At 43.5% G+C, this 12,248-nt stretch overlaps 1 protein-coding gene across 2 annotated transcripts; it reads right to left on the reverse strand.

The window, feature by feature from the left end:
* Window positions 1-9,936: 9,936 nt before the first annotated feature.
* BEX4 (brain expressed X-linked 4) lies at window positions 9,937-11,501 on the reverse strand. 2 transcript variants are annotated; one of them, XM_081115323.1, is made up of 3 exons: window positions 11,375-11,501; window positions 10,888-10,965; window positions 9,937-10,530 (listed from the first exon to the last, which is right to left on the reverse strand). In XM_081115323.1, the coding sequence occupies exon 3, from the start codon at window positions 10,523-10,525 to the stop codon at window positions 10,163-10,165; it is 363 nt and encodes a 120-aa protein (XP_080971449.1). In that variant the 5' UTR covers window positions 10,526-10,530; window positions 10,888-10,965; window positions 11,375-11,501; the 3' UTR covers window positions 9,937-10,162. The 2 variants fall into 2 exon arrangements, with proteins under 2 accessions (XP_080971449.1, XP_080971450.1); XM_081115324.1 differs by lacking the exon at window positions 10,888-10,965 and having other exon boundaries at window positions 11,375-11,490.
* Window positions 11,502-12,248: the final 747 nt, after the last annotated feature.

Raw genomic sequence — 12,248 nt, forward strand, 5'->3', positions numbered from 1 at the left:
GACACGCAATGACCACCAGGGGGGCAGACGCTCCAACCAGTAGAGGAGGAAGCCTGATTCCTCATGTTATTGGCTGTGGGTTAGGTTGCTGCTTGGGCACTGTCGGCCCCAAATCTGCTTCACCCGCATCCTGGACCCAGAGAGGAGGGAGCCCAATTCAGGAGTGCGTCACCCAAGAACCGCATCTCACAAGCCTGGACCCCTCGGGGGATGTTGGAGAGTCGGTTTCGACCTGATCTCCACAGGCCAGGCCGAAGGACCCCACCCATACACGAATCTGTGCACCGGGACTCTAGTATATACATAACCAATGGACACAGACTATAGTGTGGTGAAGGCCTGGGATGGGGCAAGGGCTGGGAGGATGGGGAAAATTTGGGGGGCATTTGTAATACTATCCACAATAAAATACAAAAATAAAAATTAAAACCCCTACAAAAAACTCAAGCCATAAACAGGATTCCTCTAATGATTAGCTTGCCAATAAGCAGGAGCTACTAGCCTGCAGGCCATGGAAACAATGCAGGCTGGAATAAAATAGAGTTAAAGAGACATAGCATTTCACTCTGTTACACTAGAACTAATAAATGAATTTAGCAATTTCATAGGCTACAAGGTTCATATAGAAAAATCAATTGTATTTTTATATAGTAGCAACAAACAATTGGGAAATTAAATTTTACAAATTCCATTTACAGCAGCAACAAACCCATAAAATAACGAGGTGCAAATCAAAACAATATGTCCAAGACCCCCACAATGACAACTATAAAACATTGCTGAGAGAATTTAATAAGATCTGAATACATGGAAGTTATACCAGATTAATGTATTGAAAGACTATTAATACAGCTATTCTCAACAAATTTGTCCACAGATTTCTGATAAAAATTCCTACAGGCTTAAAAAATAGTTAACCAGCTGAATCTAGAATTTATTTGAAAATTCAAAGGACCTAAAATATCCAAAGCAGTTTTAATAGAGAACAAAGTTGAAAGAACTTTCCCTAATTTCAAGACTTATTATAAGGCTGCAGTAATCAAGATAGTTTGATATTAATAAAGAGATAGACATATCAATCAATGTAAAAGAATAGAGAGGATAGAAAAAGACCTACCCATATATGAGCACTTGATTTTTGGCAAAGGTATAAAGGCTATACACAATGGAGAAAGAAAAGGCTTTTCAACAAATTGTGCTGTATTAATTGTATATCAATCAATATAGAGCAAAATAAACACCAGAGTTTACTTCACACGGTACACAAAAATTCACTTGAAATGGTTCATAGGCCAAAATGAAAAGCCTAAAATATAAAATTATCAGGAGAATATATTCATAACATTGGCTTAGGCAACATATTTCTTAAGAAGAACGCACTCATAAAATAAAAAGTGGGTTAAATGAACTTAATAAAAATTTAAAACTTTTGTTCTTTGAAACCATCAAATAAAATGAAAAGGCAAGTCAAAACTGAGAGAAAAATTTGCAAACTATATATCCAATAAATCAAATGTAGAATTTATAAAGAACTGTTGCAAGTCATTAATAAGAGGATAAGCAACAAAATTTAAAAATAAGCAAAATATTTGAACACATTATTTCACAAAAGAAAATACATGAATGGCTAATGAGTACATGTAAGGATGCTGAATATCATTAGCCACCACAGAAATAGAAATTAAAACTATCAGATACCACCACACACCCTTTAGAATGGTTAAAATGTAAAATATTAGCAAAAATACCCTGACCATTCTAAGTATTGGTGAGGATGATGGGAATTGGAACTCTAATCCTCTACTGATGGAAATGCAAAATGGTGAAATCACCTTGGAAAAAACAGTTTGTTAGTTTCTTAAAAAATAAACGTACATGCCAAAGCAATATCTTCACTGATACAGCTTCTAGGGCAATGGAAACTAAAGAGAAAATAAACAAATGGGACTACATCAAAATAAAAAACTTCTGCACAGCAAAAGAAACCATCAACATAACAACAAGAAAGCCCACTGCATGGGAGAACATATTTGGCAATGTTATCTCTGATAAGGGTTTAGTTTCCAATATTTATAGGGAACTCATACAACATAACAAAAGGAAGATAAACAATCCAATAAAAAAATGGGCAAAGGACCTAAATAGACACCTTTCAGAAGAGGATATAAGGAAAGCCAAGAGACACATGAAAACATGCTCAAAGTCACTAATCATTGGAGAGATGCAAATCAAAACGACAATGCAGTACCATCTCACACCTGTCAGAATGGCTATCATCAACAAATCAACAAACGACAAGTGCTAGAGAGGATGTGTAGAAAAAGGGAACCCTTCTGCACTGCTGGTGGGAATGCAGACTGGTGCAGCCACTGTGGATAACAGTATGGAGTTTCCTCAAAAAACTAAAAATGGAACTCCCATTTGACCCAATGATCCCACTTCTAGGAATATATCCCAAGAAACTAGGAACACCAATCAGAAAGGATATATGCACCCCTATGTTCACAGCAGCACAATTTACAGTAGCTAAGATTTGGAAACAGCCTAAGTGCCCAACAACAGATGAGTGGATTAAAAAACTGTGATACATCTACACAATGGAATACTATGCTGCTATAAAAATGAAGGAACTCCTACCATTTGCCACAGCATGGATGGAGCTGGAGGACATTATGCTAAGCGAAATAAGTCAGTCAGAGAAAGATAAATATTACATGATCTCACTCATTTGTGGATTATAATGAGCAACATAAACTGATGAACAAAACAGATCCAGAGAAAGAGAAGCATCAATCAGACCGTCAAACCTCAGAGGGAATGTAGGGGAGGGTGGGGTAAGGGGGAGAGATCAACCAAAGGACTGGTATGCATGCATATAAGTCTAACCAATGGACACAGACAACAGGGGGGTGAGGGCATGAACGGGAGTGGGGTGGGAGGGGCAATGGGGGGATAAGGACACATATGTAATACCTTAATCAGTAAAGAAAAAAAATTTAAACTTAGAGCTTCCATGGAATACTACTCAGCAATGGAAAGGAATATGCTATTATTACATGAAAAATCATTATATTTAATAAATAAAGCCAGACAAAAATAAGAGTGTGTGCTCTATGATTCAATTTATATAAAATACTATAAAATGCAAACTATAGTGACAGAAATTAGATTAGAGATTTCCAGGGATTGGGAGTGGAAGAAGGGATGGATTAAAAATGGGAACAAAGACTTTTTGAGACGATGGAAGTGTTTACTATTTTGATTATGATCATGATTTCACAGGCTTAACTTTAATAAAGCTGAAATGCTTACTCAAATGTAGATACAGGCTGAAAGGACTGAAAGTGGCAATGTGTTTTGGTGTTTTATGCTCACGGTATTTGGTTTATTTGTTTTTTTCATTGTAAGTTCATTTTTTTTCTTCCTGACCTTTAGACTCCCTCAGCGATACCTCCATTTTCTGTATTTGAAGACAACAGCATATGCTATTAAAAGTTTGACTCCTCTTCTTGTTAATTACTAGGCTTCTATCCTAAGCCTTGCTTCAAAATTTATAAAAACATATTTTCTTCAAGAAACTAAAAAGTTTACAAACATGAATATATAAATGACACGTGGATGAATGTGTTAATCCCTTTTGTTGTTCCTGGTTGATTTACTTTAGTTTTCATAAGAGATTCATTTTATTTTCTTACAGGCCTCTTTAGGGACACTCCCAATGACATTTCTTTATCCTCACCTTACAAACTTAGAATGTACTGCCCACCATGTTCAGGAAAAGTTGATACTCCCATGAGATGTATAAGTTAATAAAAGTATTCAATGTGCTGGAGAGGATGTGGAGAAAAAGGAACACTTGTGCACTGCTGGTGGGAATGCAGACTGGTGCAGCCACTATGGAAGACAGTATGGAGTTTCCTTAAAAAACTGAAAATGGAACTCCCATTTGACCCTGTGATCCCACTTCTAGGAATATATCCCAAGAAACCAGAAACACCAATCAGAAAAGATATATGCACCCCTATGTTCATAGCAGCACAATTCACCATAGCTAAGATCTGGAAACAGCCTAAGTGTCCATCAGTAGATGAATGGATTAGAAAACTGTGGTACATCTACACGATGGAATACTATGCTGCTCTAAAAAGGAAGGAACTCTTACCATTTGCAACGTCATGGATGGAACTGGAGAGCATTATGCTAAGTGAAATAAGCCAGTCAATGAAGGAAACATACCACATGATCTCACTCATTCATGGATAATAGAGAACATTATAAACTTTTGAACAATAATAGATACAGAGGCAGAGCTGCCTCAAACAGATTGTCAAACTGCAGCGGGAAGGCCGGGGAGGGTTGGGGGGCAGGAGGTAGGGGGGTAAGAGATCAACTAAAGGACTTGTATGCATGCATATAAGTATAACCAATGGACATAAGACACTGGGGGATAGGGGAGGCTGGGGGACTGTCTAGGGTGGGGGGATAAAATGGACACATATGTAATACCCTTTGTAATACTTTAAGCAATAAAAAAAAAATACTAAAAAAAAAAGATAAAAAAAAAAGTATTCAATGTGGTAACTCAGTTTTCCTTCAATTGCCTTTTATTTTATTTTTTAAAATATATTTTATTGATTTTTTACAGAGAGGAAGGGAGAGGGATAGAGAGTTAGAAACATCGATGAGAGAGAAACATCAATCAGCAGCCTTCTGCACACCCCCAACTGGGGATTTGCCTGCAACCAAGGTACATGCCCTTGACCAGAATCGAACCTGGGACCTTTCAGTCCGCAGGCCGACGCTCTATCCACTGAGCCAAGCCAGTTAGGGCCTTCAATTGCCTTTTAAATTTTTTACTTTTCCACAAAGTTCTGTCCTTACTTCTCCAACCTTGCAAAACCACCCAGGAAGGGGTGCTTCCTTCATTTCTCCTTCAGTTATATTCTGATTATTGTCCCTAAATTTTACTGCTTCTAGAAAGCTCTGTACGCATACCCCACCATCACATAAACAACCAGGAGGGAGGGTTTTAATTTGGTTCTCCTTCAACCAATCACATTATAACGTTGTTCTCTGACCTTTACCACTTACCGAAAGTTCTGACCATATCATTCCACTCCCTCAGAAACACCAAGGGGAGAGGATTTATTTCAGGTCTTCAAAAGACCATATTCTGAACCCCAACATTGACCCTTACTTCTTCCAGAAAGTCTGTCCTATCCCCATCATCACCCAATAACCTTGGTAAGGCTTCCTTTAGTTCTTCTACCAGTCAAGTTCTGATCTCACCGTCTATTCCCCAATTTTCTTAAATTGAGGCTACCTTGGGAAATCTAGGATTGGTATAGAAGGTATGGTGTCAATTTCCAGAGTGACCAAAAGCCCATTCATGAACATCACTCAAGCACTTAGCTATTAAAAAGTGCCTATGTTGTGGCCTGTTTGGCTCAGTGGATTTAGCATCAACCTCTGGACCAAAGGGTCCCAGGTTTGATTCTGGTGAAGGGCATGTACCTGGGTTGCAGACTCTTCCATGGCCGAGGCCCTGGTTAGGGCTTGGGTAGGAGACAACCAATCGATGTGTTTCTCTGACATTGATGTTTCTCTCTGTCTTTTCCTCTCTTCCACTCTCCCTAAAAATCCATGGAAAAATATCCTCAGGTGAGAATTAACAACAAAGATGGCAGCGCCCACAGCCACCCAGGGCCGGCCTGAGGCACAGGCAAACCTCGGATGGTGGCTGCCCAAGGCTCAGGTAACCAGGGCTGGCCGAGGCTTGCACTGCCAGCAGTGGCAGTGGCAGCAGCAGCGGTGTGATGGGGCGTCGCCTTCTCCTGATTGCTGGGTCACCTCCCACCCCTGAGGGCTCCTGGACTATGAGTGTGGGCAGACCGGGCTGAGTGACCCCCCTGCAGTGCATGAATTTTCATGCACTGGGCCTCTAATTTTTATATAAGTTGCACGTTTGTTTATCCGTATCACTGGTAATCAGTACACATGGCAAGAATTTCCAAATCATGTCTTGTGAAGACACTGTGTGAGGAGACAAGTACCCTGAAATGGGAATTGTGGTCCCAGCTATACCACTAACTGTGACCTTGGGAAAATCACTTTCCTCCCTAGTTTCCTTATTTGTGAAATGAAGTTTGAATTGAAAAAGTGACTTTCAATTTTTTTACCCTGTGATGTACAGTTAGAAATACCATAAGGTGACAATATTTCCTACATGTAAAACTAAAACAAGTTTCTTAAAATAATTCTTAACACTAGTCATCAATTAGGGACTCTGATGTTTTTTGTTCTATTCTTTTGTGTTTAAAAATTTTTTCATGCTTTTTTAAAATATATTTTTATTGATTTCAGGGAGGAAGGGAAAAGGAGGGAGATAGAAACATCATTGATGAGAGAGAATCATGGATTGGCCGCCTCCCACATGCCCCCCAGTGGAGATCAAGCCTGCGACCCAGGCATGTGCCCTTGACCAGAATCGAACCCTTTGGTCTGTAGGCCAACACTCTATCCACTGAGCCAAACTAGCCAGGCTTTTCATGCTTTTTTATTGACTTTTAGAGAGAAAGGGAGAGGAAGAGGAAGAGAAACATCAATGTGAGAAGAAAACATATATCAGCTGCCTCCTGCCTGCGCTCTGACCAGGGATTGAACCCACAACCTAGGTATGTGCCTTGACTGGTAATCGAATCTGTGACCCTTCCATGTACTGGATGACACTCCAACCGAGCCACACTGGCCAAGGCCTATTGTGGTTTTTTAAAAATTGCTTATTGTTTTGTTTATTTTTTTGGTTAATCCTCAACCAAGGATATTTTTCTCCATTGATTCTTAGAGAGAGTGGAAGGAGGGTGGGAGGGAAAGAGAAAAACATCGATGAGAGGGAGACACATCGATTGTCTCCCCCCATTTGCCCCCAACCAGGGAAGGAATCAAATCTGCAACCCTCTAGTGCACAGGCTGATGCTCCAACCAACTGAGCCACATTGGCCAGGGCCTTTTTTTTTTTTAATTGCTTGATTATCACCCACAAAATGGATTTCAAGAGCCATAATGGGTGGCAATCCTCACGTTGAAGAACACTTTGGAGGGTCTTTAGGATTTCTTTTCTGCTGTATTCTAAAAATACTAGTGTCTGCATTGGGAATGTAGAAAAAAAATATTTAAAAAAACAGCCCCAGTCTTGCTGAATCCTCTTTGATTTTCCTCAGCTTAGTTATAAGTCAAATATTCTGCATCTTCAGATGAGTACAAAGTATAAAAAATTACCCAGGCCAGATCATCTCTCCCAAGATCTATAGTAGGTGGTAGCCTTGGTACGTAGCATCTCTAACCTCCAGTACCCTCATTTGCCACTTTATTAACCAGTCTATTTTAAGGTCTTATAATTTCCTGTTAATGCATTTTGCCCATTGAATTCAAATAAGTATTCATCCTATCTACTTGTTTACATTTAATCCTATCTAATAATAGCCAAACATGGTAATTGACTGTACCTTTGCTATGCCTCCCATTAGCTAATCAGCACAATATGCAAATTAACCACCAACAAAGATGGCGGCTAATTTGCATACTGCAGGCAGGGTGGGACAGCATGAGTGCGAGCCGCCATCCAGGCCCCCGTGTGTGACCCCAGAAGCCGCCTGCTTGCCGCCCATGATGGATCCAATCCCGGGTCGCAGGCAGGCCCCAGAAGCCCCAGAAACTGCCTGCCGCCTGTGATCGGATCCGATCCTGGGCTGCAGGCTGGCCCCAGAAGCCCCAGAAGCCGCCTGCCTGCCGCCCATGATGAATCCAATCCTGGGTTGTAGGCCGGCCCCAGAAGCCCCAGAAGCCGCCTGATATGGCAGTAACTCTATCAGTAAGCACTCTGAAAGTCAGTGGCATAAATGCACCAATTAAAAGACAGATTATGAGGGTGAATCAAAAACAAAACCCACTTTAAATATAAAGACACATATAGATTAAAAGTAAATGAATTAAGCTGCAGCCTGTTTTGCTCAGTGGATAGAGCATTAGCCCATGGACTGAAGGGTCCCAGGTTCGATTCCAGTCAAGGGCATGTACCTCAGTTGCTGGCTTGATCCCCAGTCCCTATCAGAGCATGTGCAGGAGGCAACCAATCAATGTGTCTCTCCCTTTCCCTTCACTCTCTCTAAAATTCAATGGAAAAATATCCTTGGGTGAAGATTAACAAAAACAAAGTAAATGGATTAAGTAACATTAAAGAGATTATAAGAAAAATATATTCCAAATTTTGTTAGTTGTATAATGGTTATGTTTAAACTGGAGGCCTGTTGCACAAAGAGATTCGCGCAATAGGCCTTCCCTTCTCCTGGCTGCCGGCACAGGTTTTCCTCCGGCACCCGGGACTCAGGCCTTCGCTCCAGCCGAAGCCGCCTTCCATCTTCCGTCTTCGCTGCTCCAGCTCGCCTTGTCTTCCCTCTGCCGCTTGGAGCCTACGTATGCAAATTAACTGCCAACAAAGATGGTGGTTAATTTACATATCACACTGATTAGCCAATGGGAGGCATAGTGAAGGTACAGTCAATTACCATGTTTGGCTATTATTAGATAGGATTAACACCTAAGAAATTGGGTGAAGGGTAGATATAATATGCTGTAGTATGTTATAGTTTTTTTACATGTATGAGATTATTTCAAATTAAAATATTAAAAATTAATAAAATATTAATTGAAATGTATCTGCATTACATGAAAAATCTCCTAATTGCTTCTAGCATAATTTATTAAATTGTGCTAAAATTTACAAGGGTTCAATTAAGAAATATCTTAATTCTAAATGACATAATAGAAAATATATAATAGTGCAGTTATAAGCACTTTTCTGAAAATAAAAATTTAAAGAAGTGAATTTAAAAAAGGGATTAGCCAAAGAAAATATATGCACAACCCATGGACACAGACAACAGTATGGTGATGGCCAGAGAGAAGTGGGGGGCAAGAGCTGGGTAGAGGGGACAAAAGGGGGGAAATAGGGACATCCTATATAATAATAATAAAAGGCTATGCAATATGCATAAATATTATGCACATTGACTGAACAGCAGAATGACCGGTTGCTATGATGCACACTGATACCAGGAGGCAGACGCTCAACGCAGGAGCTGCCCCCTGGTGGTCAGTGCACTTCCATATGGGGAGTGCCACTCAGCCAGAAGCTGGCTCATGGCTGGCCAGTGCAGAGGTGATGGCAGGAGCCTCTCCCACCTCCGTGGCAGCACTAACAATGTCCAACTGTTTAGACCTGATCCCTTGGGGGCCTAAGCCTTTAGTTGGACAACCCCTGAGGGCTCCCTGGCTGCCAGAAGGATGTCTGACTGCAAGCTTAGGCCTGATCCCTTGGGGAGTGGGACTAAATCGACAGGTGGACATCCCCCAAGGGGTCCTGGACTGCAAATGGGTGCAGGCCGGGCTGCGGGACATGCCCCCCCCCCCATGCACAAATTTTTGTGCACCGGGCCTCTAGTATGACAATATATGGCTATGTAGACACATAATACATATGCCAATATACATACACATCTGTACATAGCTACATACATATACACAATAGTGCCCTCAGGCTTTGTTATATATTACAATTACCCAAGGAGCTTGTTAAAAAGTGGAGATTATTGAGCTCCAGTCTGTGAGTCTGGAAGATACGAGCCAGAGGTCTTACATTCTCAAAAAGCTCCCCCATCAGTGTTTTTATGCAGATGATAGACTCACACTTTTTGAAAAACAGTAGGAAGTACAATTTAAAATGGTATCAGATGTTAAATTATGAGTAGGATCCCTCCTTACTGATTGGTAGGGGACAAGAAAAAGTAGTCAAATTTGACTGAGATTCTGAGTCCAGGTAGTTAGGAGAGTAAAAGTAATGTTAACAAAGAATAAAAAAGACTGGGTAGAATAGGAAGATTGGTTTTTAAGCTGCTTTATTAATTTTACAACATGAAAAGAATATTTTTCCAAAAACTTGGTGAAATTGCCTTGCTGGACAAAGAGTTTTATGCTGAGACATAAAAATTATTCAATTAGAAACTAGTAAGAGGAAACATCAAAAGGTTTACAGAAAAGTAAATCACAAAACTACTAGCTTTTGGAGTAGAGGCCACATTATTAACCTCAGTGAAAACCTTAGGATTTAAGGTATAAGGCAAAAGTCATAATGATTATCAGGTTCAGGAGTTTGGAAGCGTATAACATGTCTCATTTGCTGCTCCCTGGTCTTTCTCCTGATTTCCATCCGGTGCATTGCGATCTTTTCTACATTATCTCCCACTTCATTGTGATCAACACGCTTGTTAGATATGGCCCGTCGAAAATTTGGGACAAGTCGCTTAACCCACCCCAGCCTGACATTTCCTCCAGGCTTCTGGGCTTCGCCTCCTCCCAAATTGCGTGATTCCTCCTCATTCTGCACAAGGGCCTGGTCCGCTCCTTCGTTTTCCTGGTGGGCCTTTTCCATGATGAGATTTTTTACTGCTAGTTCCTTTTTGGACGCCATTGCTCCTAGGAGACAAGAGATAGAAGGGACTACTTCATTGGCGGACTGATCAGCACCGAGGACAGAGGCCCTACTATGCACCTTTCCGGATTCAGAGGCCTGAATTTCAAAGACTTTTTAAAATTGCATTTTCCCCACCTGAGAGGCTCCCTACGCCCTCTAGGGGGCCTCCAGTCCCAGCTCTCCCCCCTTCTTCTGACTCCCCTCCCATCCCTCGCCCCAAACCCACCATTTTCCCTGCGATCCAAGCCCAGGCCTCTGCAGGCACCAAAACTGAGCACAGGATGGGGGTGGGGTAAGGCTTTGGGGTCTCAGGGCTTTTCACTCATTCCGGCCCCCCGACCACCGTACCCCGCACCCACCTGGGCCTATCCTTGCAGGCGGCTCCTCCTCCCGATTCTCGCCTGGAGCGCGCGGCCGCGACTCTGGGACCCGAAGACCTGCAGGGGCCGGCGAGGGGGAGCGGGTGGCGCCGCAGCCGAGCGCTGGCCCAGCGGGTGCGCCCACCGGCCCCGTCCGCCCCGCCACGCACGCCCCCGGCCCGCCCGGCCTCTCGTTCCAGCCGCCCCCACCCCGCGCTGCCCACCGCGTTCGACACCCAGAAAGACGGGGGCGGGGCGGGGGCCCAGAGGCAGGTGCTTCCCGAGGGTTGTCGCCGTGGGCCGCCCAGCGCGCCCCCGGGGAAGCTCGGCGATTTCCGCAGACACACGCGCGCCGCGTCGGGGCGTGGGGGTTGCGTCTCCGAGGCGCTTCGCCCGGAGCAGCCCGACCCCTCGGAGGCTCCCCCGGCCAGGTCCACTCGCCACCGCCGCCCCGCCGCCACCCCGGGCGCCGCTCCGGGTCCCTTACCTGCTCCGCCTCCGCCTCCGCCGCTTGGGGCTTCCCGGGCCCGCGCGCCCTCAGGGCCACCGGGCGATGCAACCAGAAGGGCGAGCCTCCGCGGGGTCTGGCGCTGGAGCGAGGCGCGCGAGTCCAAGGAGGCGGGTCACGTGGGGCCTCCGTCACAGAGCGCGGCGCCGCCCCCGTCCCGCCCCAGCCTGCTCCGCGCGGGGGGGCGGGGGGGGGGAGCTCTGGCCCCTGCGCGCCCCCTGGGGTCCCTTGTAACAGCGTCAGTTCCGCCCGTTCTCCGGCCGGCCGCCATCCCTTCTTTGTGGATTTCCGGGTCCCTGCTGTTAATCTACTCAGGGGCCTGGTGGCCATTCCCACTGCTTCTCTGGGGACTTGCCTCTTTCCTCCTTTTCTCCCAGTATACACACCTTAACCACCCCCCCCTCCTCCACCCCTCCCCGCCCTGCCAGGACTCAGTTGCAAACTTTAAGGGGATGCAAAAAACCTCAGTAGTAAAAATGAATCACATTTTGGTTTAATATTTTTAAAAAACAACATTTATGCAGGAATATCTATGACGAGCAATATGCACTACCCACCTCTGATCCTCCTTGCTACCAATGCCCGCTGTTTTCTTTAACAAAAATGCGCTGGGAGACAGGAAATGAGTCAAGGACATGGATTTTTTTCTAATTATTCTTAATACCTTTGTTTATTCCTTTTTTTGTTTAAAAATGTATTCTTTTTATATAGTTCACATTAACTTTACCAGTATTAATTTTTTTATGGGAAATTTCAAACATATTAAAAAATAGAATAGTATAGTCCTCCTTCGATATCCATGGGAAATTGGTTCCAGGACCCCAGGGGATACCAAAACTCCAGGGTGCTCAAG

The sequence above is a fragment of the Myotis nattereri genome (assembly GCF_964212035.1).
Source record: "Myotis nattereri genome assembly, chromosome: X".
Lineage (NCBI taxonomy): Eukaryota > Metazoa > Chordata > Mammalia > Chiroptera > Vespertilionidae > Myotis > Myotis nattereri.